The sequence below is a fragment of the Dasypus novemcinctus genome, chromosome 1 (assembly GCF_030445035.2).
Source record: "Dasypus novemcinctus isolate mDasNov1 chromosome 1, mDasNov1.1.hap2, whole genome shotgun sequence".
Classification (NCBI taxonomy): domain Eukaryota; kingdom Metazoa; phylum Chordata; class Mammalia; order Cingulata; family Dasypodidae; genus Dasypus; species Dasypus novemcinctus.
The window spans coordinates 127328897-127341870 of NC_080673.1; the positions used below are offsets into that span (position 1 = coordinate 127328897).

At 40.0% G+C, this 12974-nt stretch overlaps 1 protein-coding gene across 3 annotated transcripts in view; it reads left to right on the forward strand.

Annotated features, from left to right (window-relative positions):
• The first annotated feature begins 467 nt into the window (after positions 1–467).
• Positions 468–12974, forward strand: part of CNOT6L (CCR4-NOT transcription complex subunit 6 like) — a 118662-nt gene continuing 106155 nt past the window's right edge. The window contains exon 1 of one of the 3 annotated variants that reach the window (XM_058296548.2): positions 468–1176. Coding sequence is in view for 1 of the 3 variants with exons in the window: in XM_058296547.1 (XP_058152530.1) it covers positions 1448–1452 (5 nt within the window). In the remaining 2 variants the exon portion in view is untranslated. Of the gene's footprint in view, positions 1177–1209; positions 1453–12974 lie in introns of those variants that run through there. The other 2 variants (XM_071215922.1, XM_058296547.1) reach the window with 2 other exon arrangements.

Genomic DNA, 12974 nt, shown 5'->3' on the forward strand with positions numbered 1-12974 from the left:
GGGATGGGGTTACCGCAGAGCGTCACAGGTTCTTTTATTTACCTTTCACTACACAACTCACAGATGTTCCACATTTTAAAAAAGTCCACTGAAGATGTCAGGAAGCATTGTCTTCGTTCACCTCACCTGGAGTCTCTTAGCCACTCAGCCCAGCACTCGGCTCCGCTGTCAGGCCGCCTTGGGCGAGCGCGCAGTAAACATCACCGAGTCCACTCAAGAAAACAGGACGAGGCGGTTTCGTCAGCATGGCCTGATGTATGCGTGTTTTTGACACCCCAACCTTTCCAGCCTTGCTTGTCACTCTCACCAAGAAAAGAAAGAAAACAGCGTAAAAAAGACAAGGGAAAAGAGAGCTGCCAACAGCAAGCGCATGCGCAGCACGACATTACACTACACAACGCCCAAGGGGCGGGGCCAGGCCAGGGCGCTGGCGCTCCGCCCCGGCGCTGCTCCGCCTCCTTCCCCTCACCCCACCCCTCCGCGCAGGGGAGTGACTGACTCCCGCCATCCCCTCCACGTCAATCAACCCTCCTCCTTCTCGTACTCTCTGCACCTTGTTATTAATCTCAATACCGAAATCGCCCGGACGCCTCTCCCCCGGCTCTCGGGGGTGTGAACGTGTGTGGGTGCTAGCGAAGGCCCCGAAAGCTGGCGTCTCTGTACAGCAGGCTCGGCCTCGGCGGCAGCAGGCACAGCAACAACCCCCGCAGCGGCGGCAGCTCCAGCGCCAAGAGGCCAAGGCCAAGGCCAGGCTCTGCGCGGCTCCTGAAGTAAAAGCAGCGGCTCCGGCGGCTGGTGGGGCGCAGCTTCCTCCGGCGGGGGCCTTCTCGTCGGCGGCCGCAGGGCCCCTCCTGCGCGCCCGGGGTTACCGTCCTCGAAGCCCGGCGGCGCGGCCCTAATCTCCCTCCTAGTCTCCTGATCCGTCTCCTTCTCGTCCCCTCCAGCCGCTCTCCTCGCCGCCGCCTCTGCCGTTCTCCAGGCGGCCCGGCCCGGCCTGCCCGCCCCGCGTCCCCTCCGGCCGGTGCCTCTCCCCCCGGCGGGCTGCCTGCATGTCTTTGCTGCCCTCAGCCCCGCCGCCACCGCCGCCGCCGCCTCCCCCGCCGCCGCAGCACCAGCACCAGCCGCCTCGCCGCCGCCGTCGCCGCCGCCGCCCGGACCCCGGCGCGCTGAATGCAGGTGAGAAGGGGGTGCAGTCTCCTCGGCGACTCCGGGCCCGGGCGCTCTGCGCACCCGGCCGCTCGCGAGCCCGGGCCCTGCCTGCCGCGGCAGCTCCCCATCCTGGCGGGCGGGAGCGAGGCCCGCCCGTGGGTGTTTGTGTTTGCGTCTGCGGCCGCGGCTCTGGAGGGGAAGCATTTGTGGGGGCCGGGTGCGCGCGCGCGCGTGTTTGTGTGTTTCCCCTACCGCCGGGAAATGGCTGCTGTTGCTCCTTCTGGGCAAGAAGAAGAGAATGAGGTAGAGTATTTCTGTGTCTCCGAGTAGGATCACGGGTGTTAGGACGAGGGAGAGCGCCCTCGGGGAACTGAGGTGGCAGAGGGACAAATGTGTTTGTGAGTGTGCGAGTTGGGACCTTGGCGGTCGGGAGAAGGTCCGAGGACCCATCGCGAGTGGGTGTGTGTCGAGTGAGTGGAGAGGGCGGATGGGACTGACCGGTGTCTTCTGTCGCGAGGCGAGCGAAGGTTCCGGGGTGTGTTGGGTTGGGGTGTGTGGGGACACGTCTAGGGCCCAGGACTCCGGGAGAGGGTTTCCGTGTGTTCGGGAACCCCGAGTGGCGTGTCCCTCACCCTCTGTGGCCGAGGGACCCAGAGCCTCGTAGGTGAGAGCTGCTTGGCGAGGGCCGGGCCGAGGAGGGTATGTGTGTGCCGCAGACGCACGGAGACCGGGTCCGGAAAGCTGCGGCCCGGCTAGCGCCGCCGTTCCCCCGGCCGCGGCAGGAAGCGCGCCAGTCTGCAGCGCGGCCTAACCGTCCCGGCGCCCGCCAGCCCGCCTCCCGCCAGCCACCCGGGAAGCCACCCGGGAAGCCTGCCGGACGTCGGGCCGGCGCGGGCCCAGGGTGCTGCCTTCGGCCCGGGCAGGTGAGGATCGGAGGCGGGACGCTGCGATTCCGGTCCCCCCTGCCCCTCCCCCCGCCCCGCGTCGCGGGAGGGAGCGGGGAAGACTTATTTTGGCGTTGGAACTGCTAGCGTTCTCTGTCGAGCGGTGAGAACCGAGGGAAAGTGAATCAAAGCCGTAAATCTCAGGGCTACGCGGTGTCGAGGTCCCTTCTCATCCCTGCCGTAAGGGTGGGTGGAGGGACTGAATAAATATTTGCGCTTTTCTTTGCAAATACTTCATCATTGGAAAAATGTATGCTTTTTTTTTTTTTTTTTTGTTAAATTTTTCTTGGAGGGGCGGGGGAAGAAAAGGAAGTTGGCCTTCCTGGCCTATGGTATTGGTGGGATTGGATCGATTTTGTGCATTTGAAATTGTTTTATCCTGCCTCCTAGGGGGAATGGCGTGTACACGCCAAGCTGAGGGAGGTTGGTGAGGAAGAGGAAGTTACTGGAGCTGTCATCTTCTTAACTTTGCCGATTGTTTAGCTTAGGCTGATTAGATGAATTGTGTTCTGGGAGTTTAGCCGAGACGTTTGTACACTTTGAAAGCACAGTACTGCATTTTAGGAGCGACTGCCTAATTGCCTCTAGTTATCCCAACTGTCAGTCAAGGTAGTCAATGCACAGCAGACACCTTTTCCTCACAGTTTCCTCACAGGTGAGGTCGCCTCTATTGTCTACTCTGTGTGTGCTCCTGGAAAACTATTTTGAAAGTATGTAAGCAAAACGCAATTATAAAGCTAAATCTGCCACCAATAGGCATACAGTGCATTTTAAAACTAAATATAAATGATATTTGGATAATTATTTGCTGGCTTATTTTATCTACCCAGCCTCCTTTCCATTTGGATCTAGTTAGCTCATTTAGCTAGAACTCTGTAAAGTCCTGATACAGACTTGTAATCTTAGTACAATACTCTGTATAAATGGCCAGATATTGCTCCTCTCTGAACCTGGTCTTACAAGAAATAGTGCTTGCTGTTCCCCGGGAATTGGGAAGGGGAGAGGGTGTGGAGAGCTGTTTTCTCTTTCCGCTACTGGAAAAAACAAATTTACATATGCAGTTTAGCAGAAAAAGGACTTGTTATACAGACCTCAGAACCCTGGCTGTGCCATTTTTCTTAGCTGTTTGACCTTTAGAGAAGGTAGCTATGTCTGTAAGTCCCAGTTTTCTCATCTGCAACAGAGGAATAATAATACCTTAATAGTATGATAATTATGAGGATAGAATGAGGAAACATGTTTGGCACATAGTAATTGTTTAGTTGAATTTTAGTTCCTCCTCCTGAAGCACTGACTATGGGCATTGAAAAACATTTGTAAGTACAAACACTCAGTTACATAGAGCAAATATTATGTAACTGTAAGTTAAAAGCAAAACAGAACATTTCAGAGTTTTGATATATGTAAGGTGTATACATATGCAAGCAACTTTCGAATGTTGTATGTTAGGCTATTGAATAGTATACTATTTCAATAGTTTATAGAGAATAGCCATACTTAATTTTTATTTCATATTTGCAAATAGCCCATCTTTCTGTTTCATTACTCATTTTACTAGTTCTTGCTATGTAGTCCTGGGAAAAAAACATTTTAAGTTACATATAGGACATACAAGTTCCAATATAATCAAGCGTTAAAAAGGACCAAGGAACCAGAGTTTACTTTGTATAGATCCACAAAGTGTAAGTGCCACAAAAATTGCTGTATAATTCTTTTAGTTTATGTTGACAAATTCCAGTGAACGAAACTTATTTTCCTGATTATAAACTAAAATCCTGCGTATACTTACCTTTCAATAAGCTCGCATTCTTAGTACTATGTGTGGAGTAATAAATGTGTTGTTCATTAAATTTTAACTATATTGTGGCATTATATTGTGAAAATAAGAATGGTATGGAGTTCAAAGTAAAGGCAATTGAGAGGTTAATTAAAGGATTAAAAAATACTTTTTTGATGAAGGCAGCATGAAGAGAATGTGGGAGGAGTTTCATTGGTTTAAGTTGAGAACATCCCTTTTACAAATGCCAGGTTTCCCAATTAGGCCTCAAATCATTATTGTTTATATCAGCAATGTTAATCTTTTATTTTTTAAAAAATATCTAATAAATCACAAAAATTATAACATATATTACATATATATAAAATAAAGTGTGCATGTGGTAGGTGTATGTGTATTTACAATGGATAACATCTGCCATATGGTATTATGTAAAGAAAGAAACCTTACTGTAAATACCACAAATGGTCATTTCTAATACCTTAAACACAATGAAATAAAAGTGAAATTTCCCCATCAATAGGTATTTAATACTTTTCATTAAACATTATGAATTATAGTATTTTAAAATGCTTTATTGGGAGCAGATGTGGCTCAAGCAGTTGAGTGCCGATCTCCCACATGGGAGGTCCTGGGTTTGGTTCAGGTGCCTCATAAAGAAAAAGCAAGCAAACAGTGAGAGAGGGGGGAAAAAAAAAACAATGTGTAGACAGATGAGGGAGCTGTCTGGTGGGGGGTGGGGGTGGGCTATGGATGTTTCATAATTTTTTAATTTGGGAGAATTGGATAGACTATTTCTCTGTAATCATGAAAACAGATAATATTGAACTCCTAAGATATTTGGGCAGTGGTGAACAGGCTATCGTGTTTAGGCTGAAGAAATTACGTTGCAACAAAACCAAGGTGGAAAATTGGGCTTTAAAATTTAATGTTACTTAAATGAACTTTTAAACCGTTTCCAAAATGTCTGTTATAAATACCTTTAATTGGGGGAATTGAAAATACATAAGGATTTGTCATGTATTAGTTTGGGTAATGCTAACCAGGGCAGTAAAACAGTCCTAGATTTCAGTAATTTTAACACATAGACGTTTATTTTTTGTTCACAGAAAACTCCAGGGCAGGTGCTCCTGGTTAGCAGTCTTGTGGCTTTTTTTCATGTGGTAATTTAGGGACTCGATTTCCTTCCATCTGTATCTCCATCATTCCCTAGGGCCCTGGAGTACTACTGCATGTTGTCCACAGACCATTTCTTGAGAATCCCTAGACTTAAAGTGACCAACATCTGGCCACAGTTCTTCAGTGAGCATTTATCAGAGGGCCTGGTTGGAATGTAAACGGTAGGGAAAATGTAGTCCCTGACTGGTGAACACCTTGGTGGTCTCTGCCACAAGAGGCATTTGATGATGTTATTTTAGCTGGTACTATATGTTAATGAAATTATGTCTAAAAGGTAACATAATACTTAAGAATTGCTTTCCTTGGAATCTATATTGTCCTAGAGTAAAAATGTGTGTGCATGCGGCTTGCACGTAAGAGAGAGCGCCTGTGCAGGCATAAGCTGTGGGAGGAGGGAAATGAGTGTTTGAATGACAGTTGAAATTCAGCTATTTAAGGATATAATTTTTACAGACATTACAGTTGGATTTTATAATCTTTACTGGGTCTGTCCTTTTCTAGTTATTGATTTGTCATTGTGGCGTACTGAGTTCTTGCGTTGAGTTATTTCTTTTTGTATTTTTGTACTTTGAAATTAGTTGACATCAGTAGGGCAAGACTTTGAATTTAAGTTTTTGGGTTCTGATTTCATAGGAAATACAATTTTTGAATTTTTTTTTTCTCTGTTGTTGGGATATAGCATTATTATTGTTTATGTTTTAAAGGTGTATCATTTAATAGGACCTTATCATATTTTATTGTTTGCTGTTGCAGGTTTTTAAAATTCTTATGTCATTGTAATATATGCGTGCCTTAACCTAGAAAGAACATTAAAACCATCGAGTAAATAACGAAGACTTAATTATCAACCTGTGTTCATGCTTCATGATGAAAATACTACAGCACTCTTTGACTAGCTGCAGGAACATTGAACCTCTAATCTACTAAATGAGTTTTATCTCTGGACAACTTTAGTTGTATTTGAATCACAACTTATTCTTTTATTGCCCAAGATTATTGTAATGTGAAAACTCAGGTTTCTGTCACTTTTGCTTGCTTCTATTCTAAAGAGTTAGGTTAAGGACGTGGGGAGTTGTGTATATTCCCAAAAAGGAGGATTTTTGAGTATTCTGTTTAACCTCTCTATGCAACAGATTTCTGATATTTAGCATTTTTAAAAATTAAAAACCTTATTTGAGAACTCACTGTGTTCTCATTATTATACCTGCTTTTGAATGAAAAGTAAGAAAAAAGATAAAACCTTTGTGAAGCTTATAATTCATAGCTAAGGGAGATAAAACATATCATTTATATCAAAACTGTAAATATACAGTTGTAAACCAATATGGTGTAAACTGTTTACATTTTATTTCCCTCTCAGAATGTATGTAAAGATGGGTGGGTTAGGGACTTTTTAAAGGATGGGTTGAGGTTTAAAAAAATTTTTTTGGTCACAGCTTTTGCATATATAATTCACATACCATCAGATTTACCCATACAAGGTGTACAATTCATTGACTTTTAGTATATTCACAGTTGTGCAACCATTGTCATAATCAAATTTGAACATTTTCATCACCAAAATTAACCCTCTGCTCTTTAGAGTCATTCCCCATTCCCTCATCTGCTCAGTTCTAGGCAATTACTAATCTCTTTTCTATCTGTATACCTATTTGGGCATCTCATATAAATGAAATCATATAATGTTTCATGTTTTGTGATTGGCTTCATTTAGCATAAGGTTATCTAGGTTCATACATGTTGTAGCATGTAATACTACATTCTTTTTATGGCTGCATAATAGTCCACTGTATGGATGTATTATCACATTTTGTTTATCCATCAGTTGATGGATATTTGTGTTGCTTCCATTTTTTGGATATTGTGCCTACTGCTGCTATGAACATTCATGTACATGTTTTTGTGTGGACAAAGGTTTTCAATTCTAATAGGGTATATACCTAGGAGTAGAATTGCTGTATCGTATGGTACCTCTATGCTTAATCTTTTGAGGAACTTCCAGACCGTTTACCACATTCGTTACACCATTTTACATTCCCATCAGCAGTGTGTGAGGACTCCAATTTCTCTACATCTTCATCAACACTTGTCATCATCTGTCTTTTTGATTCTAGCCACCTTAAGGGTATAAAATGATATCTTTTGGTGATTTTGGTTTGCATTTCCCTGGTGACTAATGATATTGAGCATCTTTTCATGTGTTTATTATCCATTTGTATATCTTCTTTGCAGAGATGTTTCTTCAGATCCTTTGCCCGTTTTAAAATTGAGTTACCTTTCTATTATTGAGTCCTAAGAGTTCTTGTAGATACAAGCCCCTTACCATATTTATGATTGCAAATATTTTCTCCCATTCTTTGGGTTATTTTACTCTTGATAGTGTCCTTTGAAGCACAAAAGCTTTTAATATTGAAGTCCAATATTTTTTTCTTTTGTTGCTTGTACTTTTGGTATCATATCAAAAAATCTTTGCCTAATCTAAGGCCATAAAGATTTACCCCTGTGTATTGTCCTGAGTTTTATATTATAGCTTTAACTCTTATATTTAGATATTTGATCCATTTTGAGATAATTTCTGTATATAGTGTGATGTGTAGCAGTTTAACTTCATTCCTTTGCATGTGAGTATCCAGTTGTCCCAGAACCATTTGTTGAAAAAATTAGCCTTTTCTCGTCAAATTGCCTAGGCACACTTGTTGAAAATCTGTTGACTGTGAATGTGAAGGTTACTTCTGGACTTTCTGTTCCATTAATCTGTATGTCTGTCTTCATGCCAGTACCATACAGTCTTGATTACTATAGCTTTGACTATAGCTTTGTAGTCAAGAAGCATGTTTTCTCTAACTTGTTCTTCATTTTCAAGATTGTTTTGGCTATTCTAGGTCCCTTAAATTTCGATATGAACTTTAGGATCAGCTTGTCAATTTCTACAAAGAAACCAGCTGAGATTTTGGTATGGAATGTGTTGAATTTGTGGATCGATTTAAGGAGTTGCCATCTTAACAATATTAAGTCCTTTTTCCTAACAATATTAAGTCCTTGTCTTCGAACACAGGATTAAAAAAAAATTTATTTAGATCTTTAATTCAATATTTTGTAGTTTTAAGAGAAAATGTTTTGTATTGCCTTTGTTGCATTTATTACTAAATGTTATTCTTTTAGATGCCATTGTAAATAGAATTTTCTTAGTTTTATTTTTGGATTGTTCATTGCAAAGTGCTTGAAAATACAATTGACTTTTGTACCTTTGATCTTGTATCCCCAGTCCTGCAGAACTTGTTTGTTTATACTGATAGTTTTTTATGGATTTTTTAGAATTTTCTGTATATACCAGATCATGTTATTTGCAAATAGAGGTAGATATTTCTTGCTTTTCAATCAGTGCAATTTCTTTAATTTTCTTGCCTAAGTGCCCTGATGAGAACCTCTAGGATAGTGGTGAAAAGAAGTAGCAAGAGCCGATATGCTTGTCTTATGTCTGATTCTATGGGGAAAATATTTGTACTTCACCAGTAAATACGATGTTAGTGGTAGGGGTTTTTCATAGACGCTCTTCATTAGTTTGAGGAAATTGTCTTCCATTTCTAGTTTGTTGAATGTCTTTATCATGAAGGAAATGTTAGGCTTGAGTTTTCAAGGAAGTATGAAATGTGGATTAGAAGAGTGAAGTTGTTAATGGAATAGTTCAGTAATGAGTGGCAGAAAATGCTTAGCTTGTTCGGAAAAGAGCTAGGTTTCTTTTTTCCTCTCCTCCTCTGCCTCTTTTCTTCCCCACCTGGCTTCTTTCATGGTCTCTTATCATCCTGCCATCAATTCATGCACACATTTTGGAGGGTACTTAATCCTTTACAAAAGTCTTTTTGAATAATTTAGGTTTCTTGACCAGCGGAAAGTATATGTTCATTTGAAAAATATTCACTATAAAGAGTGTGGAGAATTTTTTTTTTTCTAAGTAGTTTGATAGCTAGGTTGGAGGGAGATACAGAAAGTATGGAAAATACTAAATCATAAATGATGTGCTAACTGTAGAATTAAAAAGAAGGGAGCAAACCTTTGGGAATGTGTTTAATAAAGAATACCAAAAAAAAATTCCATATTTAATCTAATATATTTTAATAACATGAACCTGACTGTTAAGTGATTCCTTCCTCAGGCCCCCCCCCCAAAAAAAAATTCAGCATCAATTTTTTTTTTTTTTTGGTAAGTTTTCTTTATGGAGTTTTAAAAAAATGTAATAGAAATCTTAGGAAGATTTCCTAAGTTATGTTTCATTTGATATGATTATCTTTTGTTTAGTATTTGAAATTTTAATTGCATTTCTGTGCAGTCACATTCTGATTCAATAGTTACTTAAGAAATTTTTTTTTGTCTAAGTCAGGGGCTTCAGAAGTTTATGTAACTTTGGCGTTAGCTAAGTGTCTTCCTGTTCGTAAGGCAGAATTGACAAGTGGCAATACTATTTTTGTTTTCTTTTGGGTATTGTGGTATTGGTTTTCATTAGTTTTTTTTCAGGCCACTTAAAAATTTCATTACAGATAAAATATATTTCTAATTTTTTGAAGTGAAAAAGTAGATCACTGTGTGAAACACTAATCATTCACACTGAATTTAGAGCTCTGGTAATTTTGGGCATTTGTAGAGGTTCTAACACTTCCACACACACACATGTATCTTTTTGCAGAGGAAACCTTTTTGTAATCTTAACAGTGTAGAATCTTTTTGTTTTTCTTTTCCCGTATTGGGTAAATAGATTCTGTAAATGGGTTGCATAGGTTAGAGCTATAGAATACCTGTTACAAATACTGCTAAAAGACTAGAACTAAATTTAGGCTATACTAAATTTAATGTTTTTCATATAAAAACTTTGGCTTTCTGTGTGTACCTGTTTCTGTCTGATTATAATGTTCATATTTAAAGAAAACAAAACACTGCCTCCAGGGAATGTTCTGCACTAAGTTCATATTTAGTGCAGTTTTACAACATCTACATATAAATGTGTGAAACAGTATAATGTTTGAGTTTTTTGTACATAGTGGTAACCTTGAAACGTGACAAGAATTTGAATCACCAAAAGTATCTTAGTCTATTAATAAATATGTATTAAGCTTCTATGTTGTACAGGCTCTTGTATTCTGTGTTCTCTGGACTATAAAGAAGTTTAAAATGGAGTCCAACTAGGGAACACAACTAATATTTATTGACCTACTAAGTGCTCTAGCACTACTGTGAAAAGCTCTTTCTTCCTTTAAATATGTAATGTAAATTATTCTTCGTGGAAATCTTGTGAGATATACAGTATTACTCTCCTGTGAGCCTATGATATTCCACTTTTTAGTTCTTAGGAAACTTTTTTTTAAACTTCTTGCTTCATTTTCCTCATCTGTAATAGGGAGATAATAGTTTTTATCTCAATATATGCTAATTTTTATTGTTTTTACTTATTAGAAATTGTGAGAGGTTAAATAACTTGCCCAAGGTTACAAATCTTAAGTATTGGTAGAATCAATATTTAAAACTATGTCTGTTTGATTCCAAAACACTTAATTCTGTTTATAAGACCTTTAAGCCTGGACAGACAGCAAATAATTGAAGACAGAATGTGCTAAGTGACAAAAGAACATTAAGTGCTATAACATACAGAGTACACATTCTTTTGTAACTAAAGCTGTAAATAAGAGAGGAGATAGAAGTTGATCTTGGCTTTATGGTTAAGAGAAGGAAGGTAAAACTAATGGATTACTGCAACATCTTCCTTGATAGTCTTTCAACTTCCCTTATTGCTTGTTTAACTTCTCTTCCTTTAGATACATTGTTACCAGAGAAATCCTAAAATCCATTAGACTGCTGAAATTCTATTCTTAAAATCATTCAATAATAATAATAGTTACTATTTATGGCTTGCCTGCTATGTGCTAGGAGAGGAGACACAGTGTTTTTTTTTCTGTAAGGGGCCAGATAGTAAATATTTTGGATTTGTAGGCCACATAAGATCTCTGTCTTGTTATTCTTGTTTTATTATTTTGTTTAACAATCCTAACAGTCCTTTAAAAATGTTAAAGACATTTTTGCTGACCAGTCAGACTGATCTCTGTGCTAGATTTACATACATCATCTCATTTCTCCCCGTTAACAGTCCTGGCATAGTTCATGTTATTAATCCTTATTCTATAGTTGAGGAAATTGAAGCTTGGAGAGGTAAATTTGATGATGGTTATGTACATGTAATTGACAGAGCTAGAATTCATTTTAGGTCATTGAAATTTCTAAACCTGTGTATTTTCCAGAATATCCTGCTGCTTTCTATTGCTTTCATTTTTTTTTTTAATTTATTTTTTATGTATTTCTACCCCCCTTCCCTGCCTCCCCCCCAGTTGTCTCCTCTCTGTGTCCATTCGCTGTGTGTTCTTCTGTGTCCGCTTGTATTCTTGTCAGTGGCACCTGGAATCTGTGTCTCTTTTTGTTGCGTCATCTTGCTGTGTCAGCTCTCCGTGTGTGCTGCACTATTCCTGAGCAGGCTGCACTTTTTTCATGCTGGGCGGCTCTCCTTATGGGGCGCACTCCTTGCATGTGGGGCGGCTCTCCTTACGGGGCACACTCCTTGCACGTGGGGCAGCAGTCCTTGAGTGCATCAGCACTTCGCGTGGGCCAGCTCACCACATGGGTCAGGAGGCCCTGGGTTTGAACCCTGGACCTCCCATGTGTTAGGCAAATGCCCTATCTGTTGGGCCAAATCCGCTTCCCTATATTGTTTTCAGAATGAAATGCAGATTTCATAGCATTATATGTAAGGCCCATCATGCTTTTTTCCTTGCTTCCCTTTCCAGTTTTATTGTTTATTACTCCTTCTCTGGTAACATTTCCTAGCCTAACCCATACCTAGTAGCTTGTAGCCTGGTCTATGCTTTAATCATGCCTACAATACCTTAAACTTTATGACTTTGCTAACTTCTTTAATAATTCACCTCAGATGATCCCTACTCTGGAAAACCTTACCTGGCATCTCTGGTCTTTGCTTTATGTTCTTTCTCTATGCTTCCCTAGCATCCTGTGTATTCCTCTTTCATAGCACTTATCACATTGTCTGTATTTATCTGGCTTATATCTCTGCTTTTCCATTAGACTGTGAGAATTTTAAGGACAGGATGATAGTGACTACAAATGTAGGTCTAGAATCTCATAACTATCATTGCTACTTCTAAAGACAATTAGGAGCCATTGAATGGTTTTGAGAGGGTTACTGGCAAAGTGAAAATGATTTTTTAAGTAGATTAATCTGGTTGAGGTATGCAGAATCATTTGAGGAGATGGAAACAGAAGGAGGGAGGCTCTTTTTTGTTTTAGGAATTAAAATATAAATTTATAAGTCAAGAAATAGATCTGTATCAGTTGGGGTAGAAAGGAAAGCTTATAAGTGATATAAGTAATTGAACATGAAGGAAGAAGTCATTGGTCACTGAGAAATCAGGAGGAGACAGTTTGGAGAAGAAAATTTTTGAGTGTTGTATTAGACAAATTGATTAAAATTGGAGTGATTTCTTTTGTTTCCTGAATTTAGACCCCAATTTATGCCTGAATAATTAGATTGGTCTCACTTCCTGCCTGAGAAATGTTTTCCTTCCTGCCTCTAATATGTAGATTCTTAACCTTTGGGGCTATGGATTTTAAACAAATGAAAGAAAATAAATAGAATTACAGAGAAACCTATGATATTGAAATACCAAAAAATGTAAAAACAAATTTGTGATACAGTAATGTATATACTTCTTTATTGCATTTAAATAACAAGATCTGGCAGCAAGTCTAATAACTGCCATAATTTTGAAGTAGTGATGTGTGTCGATGATATTTTGAAATATCTTTAACAACTATAATGTGATATGAAAATTTAATTTGTTAGTGACAAAGATCACAGTTATTGCTATTGA